The sequence below is a fragment of the Cylas formicarius genome, unplaced genomic scaffold (assembly GCF_029955315.1).
Source record: "Cylas formicarius isolate icCylForm1 unplaced genomic scaffold, icCylForm1.1 PGA_scaffold_2__14_contigs__length_35257938, whole genome shotgun sequence".
In the NCBI taxonomy this organism is placed as follows: Eukaryota; Metazoa; Arthropoda; class Insecta; order Coleoptera; family Brentidae; genus Cylas; species Cylas formicarius.
Window position 1 is genome coordinate 28,702,644 of NW_026844319.1, and position 14,689 is coordinate 28,717,332.

General features: G+C 36.3%; 1 protein-coding gene across 5 annotated transcripts in view; it reads left to right on the forward strand.

Annotated features, from left to right (window-relative positions):
- LOC132698819 (serine/threonine-protein phosphatase 4 regulatory subunit 1-like) overlaps positions 1-14,606 on the forward strand; it is an 88,796-nt gene extending 74,190 nt beyond the window's left edge. For 4 of the 5 annotated variants that reach the window (XM_060665138.1, XM_060665140.1, XM_060665141.1 and 1 more), the window contains 7 exons: positions 2,159-2,448; positions 5,195-5,352; positions 7,480-7,733; positions 8,376-8,463; positions 10,146-10,735; positions 14,052-14,322; positions 14,372-14,606. In XM_060665138.1, the coding sequence (XP_060521121.1) occupies positions 2,159-2,448; positions 5,195-5,352; positions 7,480-7,733; positions 8,376-8,463; positions 10,146-10,735; positions 14,052-14,322; positions 14,372-14,499 (1,779 nt within the window). In that variant the 3' untranslated portion in view covers positions 14,500-14,606. The remainder of the gene's footprint in view (positions 1-2,158; positions 2,449-5,194; positions 5,353-7,479; positions 7,734-8,375; positions 8,464-10,145; positions 10,736-14,051; positions 14,323-14,371) is intronic. The other variant, XM_060665139.1, reaches the window with a different exon arrangement.
- Positions 14,607-14,689: the final 83 nt, after the last annotated feature.

Here is a 14,689-nt window from a genome sequence, read left to right on the forward strand (position 1 = left end):
GATAAAGCCCTTTTTTCGATGGTTTCAAGTTCGAAGGTCCTAAAATATTGCAATAAGTGGTCCAGTTCTGAAATCGAAAGCCGAAGAATTAGCCGGCGGATTACAGGGTTAGGATTTTAGTTCTACAGCTGTTCTGAACTGGTTAGTTAGGATAAGTGCCATAGTATTGCACAAAATTACAGCCCAGAGGATATTTTCAATAGTGACGAGACTGGGCTATTTTACAAGATGACTCCCTTAAATTTTGGGGGGAAAGTGTTGAGCTACACTGAAGCGAAAAATGCAAACTTCTGGTTATGGTAAATACGAACGACCGAGATGCAAACCAGCGAGCGTGGATTTCAGCATTTTTTTATAATTATTTAAAGGATTCGGATGAAAAACGAAAACTGTCGGAATAGAAAACTATTGCTTTTGGTTGACGATTGTGCAGCTCATGAAAAATTCTAATCCTTTCAACTATCAGATTAGAGTTTCTGCCTCCAAATAGCACCTCAGTCGTCCAACCGATGGATCAGGGCATAATAAAATGCCTTAAGACATATTACCGCAGATATTTTTCGTATTGTTTGATCCGGTCATTTGCAAATGAGGAACTTTTCGATATCACTATCCTCGACTCCATAAAATTACTTGCACAATGTTGGAATGATGCTACTTTAACCACTATTTCAAAATTCTTTCGACATGCAGGTCTGATTAGATCGGAAGATGAGTTTGATTCAGATGATGACTTACCTCTGGTTTAGTGGTTCGAGAAGTACAAAAATAATAATGACTGGAAGGTTCCCCTAAGTAATTGGCTATGCAATACCGGCTAAGATCTAACCAACATTGAAATGTATCTTCCTGAGCTGGATAGCTTCCCAACTGTGGGTGACAATTTGATAACAACGGAGTTATTAACATATTATTACTGAAATTTTACAGCCAAATGATCCTCAAAGCTCTGATAACTAAAGCGACGATGATATTCAACATTGTAAAAAAGAATTACAATGGAAGGTTGAGAAAAAATAAACCAAAATAACAAGTTTTTTGCTCAAAAAGAATAAAGTACATATTTGTTTTTACTTGTATAGTGTGAAATTGGGGTTGACACCGTGAACCATCACAGCAAAGAAAAGTCTAGTCAGAATTTGATTTGTCTGGAACATTCGAGACGAAACGAAACATCTCATATATTCTTTAATTAAATAGATAAAAAATAATCAATTGTATATCAATGAAAACTGAATTAGTTGTTGTTTTTTTTTAAATATAAAAAAGAGTTTTTGTTGTATAATTTTCTATTTGGTAATATTGGGAATTATTATATTTCCGGTTAAATATATCTTAATTTATTAACAACAAATTACTTACCTACTACTTACAAAAAAACAGGTTTGTGTAGGTTTTCGATACACCTTCTAAGAAGTTTTGGTTCTTCATTTAGGGATTCAACTTTTTTTCGTATTCTGTTTTGTATTTCCAGAATTTCTGCCGACGTTTTTCTATATACTCTCGATATTAGAAGTCCCCCTAAAAAAGTGTCAAGTGTAGTAAGATCTGGACTGTTAGAATGCCAGAGTATCACCATTTTTATCCAGATATTGTATCTATTTTTATCTTATCTGCTCGTATTTATTATAATAGGTCAGAGAGTTTGCGGGTGATAAGGGAAAGACTTAATATCGTTTTACAAGATCCAAACGCCGAAAACCCTGATATCACCTCGTATAATAGAAAATGATGGAGGTTATGTGGAATATGTTTAGCATTAATGATTGATAGTTTTATTGTTTGAATAATATAAAACTTTATCATTTGGCGTTTTTTCTTGCGCAGTATAACCAATTCGAAAGATCTTGACTTACGTTTGCAGATCCTTAACCTTTGATTAGTTGCCAAAAGTAAGTTAAAATTCTTAAACAATTGTCTAGAAATCAAATTATTTTTAAACTGAAATGCCTCAAAAACGGCTGCTGAATCTGTTTTTGAAATTGGGGAAAAAAAAATTTACGATTAGTGACGAATGTGACTAATAACCCTGTGCTGTAGTTGTTTGTTTGAAGATCAGGGAGGAAATTTTTGTATTTTGGCCTATGTACGGGCTCACCGCGTCGCGGTCCCGACTAAATTTCAAACGGGCGGCGATAAAAGGAACGCCATCTTGCAGCTGCCGTGTTACTTGGGCATGTGCGTCGACGAAATACGGGACGTGCGCAAGTCCTGCGCGGAAGTGATGATGTTCGTGTCGCTGATGTGCGACGCGGCATTGCGACGCGAGCTCCTCGCCCCCGCCTTCGTCAAACTGCTGCAGGACGAGTGCCGCTGGGTGCGCATGTCCGCGTTCCAAATGCTCGGCCCTTTTATAGCGTCGTTCGCCACGCCCCCCCTCACCAGGATCGGGACCAGCTCGTCAGGGGAGGCGGTCCTGGTCAATCTGTGCGACGGATGCGAGTTCACGTGAGTGCCCTTTTTCGCGAAATGGACACGATAGTATCGAATCCTAACCTCAAGGCTTTTGGGCTTCCTAAATGCAAATAGAAATCGGACCGCCGTAAATTAAACATGCTATTTGGAAGACAATTTAATATGCTTTAGTATGAGTTTAAATTTGTCAAGAGTACTGATCTTTAATATGCGTAGCTACGGTTAAACAAATGAAACGTGTTGGTGCACTAGTTATAACCAGCAGTAGTTTTTAAAAATTGAATTGTTGAAAATCCATTTATCAAAATAAATAAGAATTAAAAGTTCGGATTTTCACGAAATTATATATTTTTTAAATAACGATTAATTCGACAACACCGTGTCTTTATCAAATGTAATATTTACAAACTACCTGATACTATATATACCGGAAAATGACATTGAAACCTTAATTAATGTTGTGAGAATTTAAGTTCAAGAAAGGAGAGGGAGGTATTTATGGATGTAATTAATTTAGTAGATTGTACCCTAACTCGTTAACAGGTTAACCCATTGGTGAAACAAGATTATTAGATTGCTTAATAGTATCTTTAGATCAAAATTATTTTGAATTTAATGGACAGATTTAAATCTCTAAGGAAGGCTTAATTATGTGAATCCCACTTAGTCCTTTGTTAGCCGAGATATTTATGGGTAATTTTGCAAACATCATACTAGAACATCCTTTAAGTAAAAGTTTTCTATGGGGCTATAGATACGTGGATGATGTCTTTGCTTGCTTTGTTGGAACGGACAGACAAATGAATTCTTTTTTAAATTACATCAACTCATTACATAATCATGTAAAATTCACTATCGAGATTGAACAGGGTGACTCTATTAATTTTTTATACTTAATTACTACGAAAACGCATAACAAATTTGATTTTTCCATTTACCGTATACCTTCACACACAGACACAGTCATATACATAACAGCTAAAATCACCTTTATGCACATACACAATGGCTGCAAAAACTTTCAAAACATTTGTTAAAATGTGGTTTAAAAATAGCTTTCAGAACTAACAACACAATAGGAAAATTTTTAAAAATCAAGAAAACAAAATATCCAAAATCTCAAAAATCAGGTGTCTACAGGTTGAAATGCGGATTTTGTCCCAAAATTAATATTGGACAAACAGGTAGATCTTTCAAGAAACGCATTCACGAACATAAAAGAGGATTTAAAAACAATAGTCTAGATTCTAATTATTCTACACACTTAAACACAGAAAAACATATTTTTGATGAAAATTTTGATATTTTACATACAGCCACAAAAAGTAGAAAATTAAATTTATCGGAAGCCATGGAGATTAACAAAATGAGATATTCAAATGTATTCCTTAACGATCAATTAGATTTAAATACCTCTCCACTATTAAACTTAAATTCTCACAACGTGAATTAAGGTTTTTTCATTTTTCGGTATACATAGTAGCAGGTAGTTTGTAAATATTACATTTAGATAAAAACACGGTGTTGTCGACACAATAATTGTCATATGAATATATATGATTTCGTGAAAATCTCCATAGCTCCATGAAGTTCTAAGAGTGGCTATCAGTCAGTGGGCACTGAGAAAAATACTGAAGGACCCCAAAAACAACTGCAATTGGTCCAAAACTCACTCCAGCTCATCGCTTTGCACGGGATCATCTGAATTGGACTTGAGGGTCTGTTCTGTTCTCAAATGAGTCCAAAGTATGCCTTATTGGTAGTAACCGACAAAAAGAGCAATTTGCAGAATGCTGCAATGAAAAGCGGAGCCCTTAGGTTGGTGGTTCCTGCATGATATGGAGTGCAATTCCTATGGGCGCACGATCCGAACCTGTTTTCATCCGTTGGGGCGGCGGCAGGTTTAACAGGCACTACTAGGTACATCGAGGATATTTTATCAGATCACTTCGTACCATATGACGACTACGTTGGAGAAGAATCGTGCAAGATCACATTACAGAGGTCGGTTTTCGAGTTATGGAGTGGGCAGCATGCAATCCCGACCTCAATCCGATCGAACATTTATGGGATGAGCTAAAACGGACAACTCGAGCTAAATTTTGTACCAAAGAGTTTATTGTTGCAGTAGAGGAAGAGTGGCTTAACATTCCATAAGAAACAGCGAACTTGTTTAAATCTATGCCCAATCGAGTAAGAGATGTTATTAGGGCAAGAGGGGGTCATGCCCACTATTAAAAAATAAGTGCTGAATTGCTAATGGTTTTTGGTAATAAGAAAAATAAGTTAATTTGACTCGTGCAGCTATTTTACTATGCCAAACCTAAAAGGCAGAAATAAATTTTAATCAATTTAAACTCGTATTAAAACATGTTAAGTTCAAACAGCATATTTTTTTGTTCCGATCCGTAGTTTCTAAAAAAAAATTAAATTGGCTGTTCAAATTTCATATTTCGCTGAACAACCAGCCAACATTGATATTTTCCTTTGCCAAAGTAGCTTCTTCAACAACACTAAGAAAGTTCTCTTTTCGACGTATGTCTCATATTTGTTAGTAATGCTAACAAAGAAAAAACATACTTTTTTTTCGCTCGCTCAGTGTAACGATAAAACCATAAAGCTTTGATTTTTGTTGTGTTAAACAGCCGTCATATATTCTGTGGGCTACAAAGTATAAAGCACTCTGTATAATACTAATAATTCGGTGTAAGTTCGGTGGAAGTAAGCGCGGAAAACCTTTTGCGCGAAAGCGAAAATAAATATTAACGAAAAATTTCAGGCAAAAAGGGGGCCTCGAACAATTTTCGTACAATTCGATGGCAGCGTCCCGAGACCGGATCGCGTTTTGTATCGACGACAACGCCGACGGCGACGATGACGCCGATGCCGATGTCCGGTACCATCGCGTCGTCGAAGGACGCGAAGCGCCCTTACGAGGTACGCCCGTTTGCGTGGCTTCGGTCGCAAGTCTGAATTTTCGGGAATTATGTCAGAATTTCTGAGAAACGTCTGAATTTCCGAATTGAGACAGTATTTTTGAGAAGAAAGTCTTGATTTCTGAGAAACATGTCAAAAGTTTTGAGAAACTATTCAGGATTTCTGACCTAAATCGGAATTTCTGTCACAAAATTCAGGATTTGGGATATAATTTCAGAATTTTTAAAAAACAAATCGGAATTCGCGACATAAGTCAGAAGTCAAAATAATGTTTCCTGTTTCTTCTCTAAGGTTGTAGGACTATAACCTAATAACACGTGCTAAAACTAAAAATATTGTATTAAAAAATAATATAAGGAAAATTAGGTTGTTACAAAAGTCCTGAAAGCTTACACCTGTTTGGTTTAATTAGGAGCATCAAGTTTGAATTTTTGGTATAAGGCTAAATGTATCGAAACATCATACGGGATACGTTGTATTAATTTGCCAAAATATCAAATCTCAACATTTATTTTTTTAAATTTATATATAGGTTTTTTTATCGTTTCCCTACGTTTTTGGCTTTTAAATACTTGTAAAAAAAACTTTTGAATTAAGTCAACTCACTTACAAAGTTTGATGCCATTTCTATGAAAAATTGAACATTCTTTCCGAAAAATATAATTCCATATATCTAACGATCTATTTATCCATCTATATTCGTGCCAATGTTTTTTATTATATTTTATGAAAGTTTTGTCAATAATTTAAAATAAAAAACAGTCTAGTGTGTAGTATCCCAGTTTAAAGATTGTCGATTCTTTATGATAAAAGTCTGATGTTTTGATTCGCAATGTTGCTTAGCCGAGACTTATTTCAAAAATTCTGACTTCTTTCACAGAAATTCAGACTTCTTGCTCCTCATCAAGTTTTGCGCGTTTCTCTGAAATTGTTCATTGCAATGCGCGTTTCTCGGAAATTCTTACTTTTTTCTCTCAAACTCTCAGACTTATATCAGAAATCCTGAATTATTTTTAGGAAATTCAGATTAAAGTCAGAAATACTTAATTGTTTTACAGAAATTCTCATTTAGGTCAGAAATTCCCCAAATTTCGACCTAAGTTAGAAATTCAAATATTTCTCAGACATACTCATTTAAGAGATTCTTACTTATGTTAGAAATACAGGTTTCTTTGTCAAAAATTCCGATTTAATTAAAAAATTCTGACTTCAGTCGAAAATTCAGGTTTGTTTTTCAGAAATTCTGACTTAGTTCAGGAATTCCGACGAGAAATTCTGATTTAATTTAGACTTGTTTCTCAGGCATACAGACATATTTTTTAGAAATTCAAACTTGTTTTTGAGAAATTCTAATTTAATTTGTACATTCTGATTCTGATTTCTGTTTTTCAGAAATTCTGTTCTAATTGAGAACTTCTGACGTGTTTCCCGAAAATTTTCGGCCCTCATTTTATTTAGAAATTCTAACTTTAGTCAAATATTCAGACTTGATTTTCAGATAATGTGATTTAATTCAGAAATTCCGATGTCTCTCAGAAACTTTGACATGTTTCTGATTTATGTCAAAAATCCTGAACGGTTTTACAAAAAATCTGATTTAAATCCTATATTCTAACGTGGCTCTCAGAAATTCATATTTGTTTCTCAGTAATTCTGATGTAATTCGGACTTTTTTCTCAGACATTCTGATTTGAATTCAGAAATTCTGACATGTTTATCAGAAATCCGGACTTGTTTCTCAGATATTCTGATTTAAATCCAGAAATTCTCACATGTTTATCAGAAATTAAGATTTGTTTTTGCGTAATTCTAATTTAATTCAGAAATTCTGATATGTTATAATTCTGAATTATTTCAGCAATTCTGACATATTTAACAGAAATTGGGACTTGTTTCTTAGACATTCTGAATTTATTCAGAAATTCTGACATGTTTTTCAGAAATTAAAATTTGTTTTTCAGTAATTCTGATTTAATTCAGAAATTCTGACGTATTTAACACTAATTCGGCCTTGTTTCTCAGACATTCTGATTTAATTCAGAAATTCTGACTTGTTTCTCATAGGAGATAAAAGTCCGTTTAAAAATGTTCTTGATTGGGGCGATCATATTCGAGCTGTGTTCTCAGGTCGTCCCGACGGCGAACAAATCGGCACGCCCCCGACCGAACCAGGCGGCGACGACCTCAGGGCGGCGGCGGCGGTTACGGAGGCGGAAACGAAACAGGTAAATAGTCCGAGCGAATGTTCATGGCCTTTGGATGATTTTACCGAATATAACTATTGGTACATAAGTCCGGGATTCGTGGACCTGGCGAAGGACCACCTGCAGCAGGAAGCCGTCGCAGCGCCGCAGGAAAATTCGACGCCGACTGTTAGCCAGGTAGGCGTTTTATGTGTGTGTTTTTTTCGGGGGTTGTATTCGGTCCGACGCCTCTGTAGTAGTCACTTTATTGTTTTTAGGAATTAATAATGTTTCAAAATTAAGTATTTTTAAACGCGTTCGACAAAAAACTTATTTGAAAAATATGAACATTTTAAAAGAAAATGCATTAATATTTAGTTTATTTGTTCCTAAATTTGGTAAATCGACTGCTGTGCGACGGTTGCGTTTGATTTATTATTTGTTTTTTTTTTTCTTGGGATTTAGTCGGGACGATTGCTTTTGGCACCGGCACCGATGTAAGTAAGCATACACGGAGGTCCCCTCCCTCGCAGCCTCTTGCCGTTTTTTTTTTGCAAGGAACGGCTAAAACTAACCAAAAACTTTGACAGAAACCGTGTTCAAAACGCCTCTGGCGGCGAATATTTTCGAAATCACTCGCTTTAGCATTCCATAGTAGCGACTAATGCCGCGTGTTGTTGGTTGTAAAAATCGTGATGAACATTGACGACGGTCTTCTGAAAACAAACTGAAGCAGCAGTTCCTAACGTCATTCTGAGTTGTGTTTGTTCAGCTTACGATGCGGCGCCGCCATTAATTCGGAATAGATTGTAACGATTTTTTTTTTTACATTGGTTGCAGCCCCCGATAGGAGGCGATTCGTCGCGAGCCGTGTCGAACGCCCCGCCCTCAAGTGATTCAAATTGTGATAGTAGTAGCGTTGTTAATAGTAAGTAGCCAGTTTACTGTGAAAAAAAAAACACACGAACACGCGCACAACAGTGAATGTTTTGACCGTAATTTATAAATTTTGACAATTTTGCATTACTTTTTGTTTATGTAATTCAATGCAGTGGCCCATTCCATTGCAAACGCTACAGATAAAGCGTCGAAGTATGTATGTACAGGGTGTTTCAAAACAAAAAATCATTAGTGTGATGGAAAAAGGATGTGTTTTATTTTAAAATACATGGAACCATTAAAAATCTAGCCCCGGCACTAATAATAACCTTTTTATTTTATTTTTTTATTTATTTTATTACAGTGTAATTCAAATAAAAACACCCAAGGTAAAACAAAAATACAATTAAATAATGACATCATACATATTTTATTTTGTATTTAAACGAATGAATAAGTGCAGCACTATATTTTATTTTTCCAATTTTTTTTATCGTCATCATATTGCCAACGTTTTCCTGCATGTATACGTGGTGTGTTCAAAAAGTAAGGTGGTGACTTTTGTACATTCGATCGATTTTTTATTATGTTGGAGGACGTGTTAGGAACATATGTTTTGTGTGCTTGGCGATTTTCTGCCATAAAAAAAAATGAAACAATTTGCATAAAATTTTGTATTAAAAAATGTAATGCAGTGACTCGAAATACTTGAAATGTATATGCTTATGCATATGGTGCATAAGCTGTTCCAAGATGACCGAGAAGACGCCTGATGCGTCGAAGAAGACATCTATTATGTATTTTTTCAAAAGTTTTCTGCATGAAACGTGTAGCAGTAAAATTTGTTCCATTGTGCATCGCTCAATAGCTGTTAAACGATGTCAATGATGATCCTGATATGCTCAAAAAGGTTATCAATGGCGACGAATCGTGGGTATATGGTTGTGACTTCGAAACCAAGCCATTGGACGAACCCAGAATCGCCAAGACCGAAAAAAGCACGTCATGTTCGTCAAGGTTTTGCTTACTGTTTTCTTTGATGATTGTGGCGTAGTACATCAGTAAAGAGTATTGCCATGGAATTATGCGCTGTTTGCAAGAAACAATACGAAGAAAATGTCAGAAAATTGTGCATAACGATAGTGCGCCTGCTCACTCTTCGTTCGCTGCGTTTTTTTTTGTCTTTTTGACCAAAAACAAAAAAACAGCAATCACGTCTCATCCACCATATTCATCGGATACGCCCACCTCCTACCCTGCGACTTTAAAAACCCATGGAAGGTGGTGGTTTGGAGCGATTGACGAGTTCTTCGAGGATTTGAAAAAACGTTAGCACAAGTGTATTATATCAGTGTGTTTTGCTGGGGGGAACACTAAATTAGTTTTGAAAAATGAACAAATATTTTTTGATAAAACTTGAAAGTCATCTTACTTTTTGAGCTCACCTCGTAGTATGTTACATATAAACCGTCACAAAAAAATGTCGATTATACATCTTGTTATTGTTAATATTAGATTATATGTCATTTTAGTAACACACTTTATCTCGAACGACTCTATGCCGGGGTGGAGAAAAATCGATTTATTTTATATCATGTGATTAGAACATGCAAAACGATCACGCAGATGACGAAAATGTTGTATAAGGCAGACTATGAATTTGCCCATTGCCCAAACGCGTGGGAGGGTTCCACGAGTACGCCGTTCCATAACGACCCTTTTCTGTCGCAGATGTAAATAAGGCGCGACAAGATATCGTGCCCCAGGACCTGGTGGACTATTATGTGTCGATGTGTCAGTCGAGGACCGCGACCGAGGTCGACTGCGACATGTCGTACTACTGCGCGTATTCGTTCCCGGCCGTCGCGTTGACCCTCGGTCGCGAAAACTACCCCCTGCTTCACGACACGCTCATCCTGCTGTCTAGCAACATGCAGTACAAGGTGCGACGTGCGGTGGCGAGCAGTCTGCACATCGTCGCCGACGTGATAGGCGTCGAAGGTTCGTCGGAACACCTCGTATCGCTGTTCGAGGGGTTCTTGATCGATTTGGACGAGGTGCGCGTCGGAATCCTAAAACACCTGTCGGCGTTCCTGCGACGCGTCAGCGTGGCGAAACGCGTCTACCTATTGCCCAAATTGGCCGATTTCCTCGCGGTCGAGAACGCGTGCAATTGGCGATTCAGGGAGATCCTCGCCGAACAGCTCACCGACGCGTTGGACCTGTTTCGCCCGCAGGACGTGGTGAAACACGCGGGGATGTGCTCCCACGCCCTCCTCTTTGATAACGTCGCCGCCGTCAGGCGGGCCACTTTGTCGTTGGTGAGTGTGAGCCCGATAGAAATAGGGGCGTGGCTCTCTCGTTATCGTTCGAAAATGGGCAACGACGATCCGCCATTTTAACTGATATTTTGTATTTGGACCTTTTTACCTTTGCCAGTCCCCAGATATTGTGACAAAAACGCGAGTTTTGATGACGTGAAGGGGTGTAGATGTTCAAGAGTGTCTTTCTCTCTGTCTTAAGAAGAATCGTTTATTTTCATTGATATTGCAATTTAAGAATTTAAAAACACCCATGCCGTTTAGGTTCCAAACTTCGACTGAGACCCATACAATACAAAATTTTATTTTATATTTTTCAATCATCCAATAATCGTCGAGTCAAGTGTGGTTTGTAGTTTTGGCAACATTGAGTATTTCGTTCTCATCAAAATTGATAATGAAAGTATAAACTTTTTTATAGGTTATGTTTTAATTTTCATTGAAATTATTACTACTTCATTAAATATGTGGTTCTGCTGACTGAACGACCCCGCCATCCAAAGGTGTTCTCACCCGCCATTTTCATACTATTCAAAAAGTCAGATTATCGGAACTGGGCGCAGTAGGTACTAATGTGAAAATGTGTGCACTGCTTATTCAAAAATTGTCATTCAAGTGTCATAAAACGCGGGTGTTCTATAAATCAGTTATAGGAGGTACCATTTAATTTTCATTGATATAATTCCAATTTAAGTATTTTAGTATTGAAAAATAATCGGCAACTCTGTGTTAAACGGTTCCCAAAAATTAAGTATCACATAAAACTGAAACAGTCATGTCCTTTAAATTCCAAAGTTCGATAGTTGCCAAACGAAAATGGCCGTTCACGTCACTATAGAACTACAGTAGACTCGAGATTATTTAAATTAATTAAAAGTCATAGAGTTCGCATTATCAAAAAATGAATGTAGGCAGAAAGGTTTAATATCATTTTATAAATGTGTTATTTCTTCCTTTTCCAATTTAATGTGGATATTAATAATCTTCTGTCAGTCTTTTTGCGACGGTTACTTCAAATATGGTATTAGTAGTTGCCGCCCGCTCAATGACAGAGATAGCTTCAAGACAATTCCAAATCTTCACTGCCAAGTTCTTTATCGGCAGCTGATAGAGTTTGACTTGAGTTCCAAACATGTGCTAAAAGTTTGTATGTTTCTCCGCTATCTGCAGTTTTCAAGTCATTCTAGCTTTAATTCACTATTAGAAGTAAAGCCAATGTTCGTCCGAGCAGTTTTTAAATCATCTTCATTCAAGTCGACTTTCATATCTTTTTCGTGATAATGTGTAATATGGGCATTTTGAAAAAGACTCAAGTCCATTTATCTTTAATTAGAAATACTTAAGGTTTTGCGTTTTTACAAAATTAAAAATGTACGTAAGATATATGGTTGACTTGCTGTTGTAAATCGCATTTAAGGGATTTAATTTTATACATTCAATTAAAAAGTCGCTATTATTAAGTGTATAATAGGACGTTGCTTACCTTAAAAGGACTTAGGTCACTTTCAAAATAAAAATTTGTTTTGTTACAATAGCTTAAAAAGTAGGAAAAAAAGACCTTTAAATTATATTTGTAGATACTAGAAATAAGTTTAGTAACAAGTTATTCGTTAACATTCTCAGTAAGCGGGAGTGATCTGAAGTAGTTACAGTGTTCCGGAGGTATACATATACCCCATCATGTGTCTGTATTTTATTGATATGGTGCTTCTTGTACTTTTATATAATGATACCAATATTCCCAAATTCATGGTTGTTTTGTATAAAATTTTATATGGTTCGTTTCTTAAAAATCGCACCCAGCATATTTGAAGCTAGTTTATTTTTTCTCCGTTGGTATTTTAAACTGCGTCTTCCAAGAGTCTTTTGATATAAAATTATCTTTTTAACGACATTTCTATAACGCCAAAATCTCTGTCGATAGGTAAAAATGAATGCCCCGATATTAAAATTTTGTGGTCTATGATTTCCACATCATTTCGGCGTCGATAGAATTTTTAACCACATTAAAGGTATTTTGTTAATTCTGTTTTGTCCTCCACACATGTCACTAAATGCAATGATGTGTTTTTGCCTTTCAGGGTTTTTAAGTGTCTTTTGTTTCATACCAAGCGTACATTATCGTTGTTGAAATATGTGTATTCCTAAATTTGAAATATACATGTTAGATTTATAATAAGCTACTGAAGTATTTCTCTTTGGGAATGCAAATCGAATGAAAATAATGAGATGGATTACTTGATACTCTCTCTTGATCTTGTTTTAACGCATTTCTAGCTGATTCTGCTGGCTTCAAATGAATATCATGACCTTCCATAAGTTTTTTCTGTTCTTCATGGTTTTCATATGCTTTGACTTTAATGTTTAATGGATCATACCTTTGACATGTGTCTTTGCTCGGTTGGTGGAAATGTAGATTAAAATCATTTTTGAAAAATTTTCTGTAAGGCCATTCATTTTGTTACAGTGAAGCTCATAAAAATTAAACATTTTTTTATAGTCAGTTCAAATTATTAATATGGTTTTGACAATCATATTTGCTTGAATACATATTTTTCTCGACTATCCATGCAAACGCCCACGTAAATCGTTGCCAACTTTTTTAGATTTTAATACACGTTTCAATCGTCCTTCGCTTATTTGAAAAGTATCTAAAAAGATTTTTTTACAAACATCAACTTTGCCTGTTTTAGAATTTAATTAATACGTAAATCTCTATGAACCTTTTCCGTTTCCCTGACGTCTTCTTACAACCGGTCGCTTCGTATAACAATATATTTTGCTTATTAAAATCTCCTAAATTCCGAAACATTTCGAAAATACGTTTCCTTTCTTTTCATTGAAATTTTTCAAGCAGTCTTTTCGGCAATCTTCATTTTGAAAAACTTTGGCAGGAATAATTTTTCCCGATTGTGTATCGTATGTTTTCCCTGAATTCCGTTTAATTTTTCGAATTTTCTGAATAAAGTACCACTTTTGTGTTCTAAAATTGGGATTTTCACTATTTATATTGTTTTGAAAATGTACGTGATGTAAAATTTTCAAATGTGCAATATCGATTTATTTTTTTGACAGTTCAGCATAAATATCACAAGTGCCAACTTGATAAAAGATGAAAATGGACTTAAGCCACTTTCAAAATAAACGGCTCATATATTAACCTACATACATTAACATAACAATGATGATAACAACGACGGTCTTCTGATTATATAATTGAAGAAAGTCTGTGCATTAATCTGAGTTTGTTGAGGACATTTCTTGACTCATCTCACGGGTCGCGAAAGACACATTAATGACAAATCGACACTTGCAGGCGACCGAGATAGTGAAGAGAATAGGTTCGAAGAAAGGCCTAAAGTCTTATTACCTGGCCATGACTGCGGAACGGTTCGCACATTCGAAGAAATGGAAGGCGCGTCAGACGTTCGGGTTGTTATGCTCGCGACTCCTCGCGCAACACGCCTTACCTCCGCAGGAGTTCGCTTCCGAGGTGTTGCCTCACCTGCTGGACCTGAGCTGGGACCCGGTGGCAAACGTGAGACTCGTCGTGGCCAAGTGTTTGGTGGAGAGGATACTGACGGAAGGTGAGAGCAATACCGACTCGAAATTCAACGATGAAAACGTATTTTCCAGAGTACTTTATGGACCCTGCCAATGATCACCGAATGGCTTTGGAGACCGTGCTGCGGAGGTTACAGGGGGACAAGGACACGGAGATCAGGAGGTGCCTAGAAAACGTCGATTTGGAGAAACGCGCCTAGTTTCGCTATTTTCTTTGTTTAAAAAGAGAAATGATTTATTTATGAATTTATTGTTGATTTATTTATAAATTGTAATTCTCGCCCTTTCAAATAAATTTTTACCAAAGTTTTGCTTGGTTTTTTTCTGTTCATTGCTTCCGTAAATTATATGGTGGGATGATGGAAGAATATATCTCTTGTTGCCCAACTG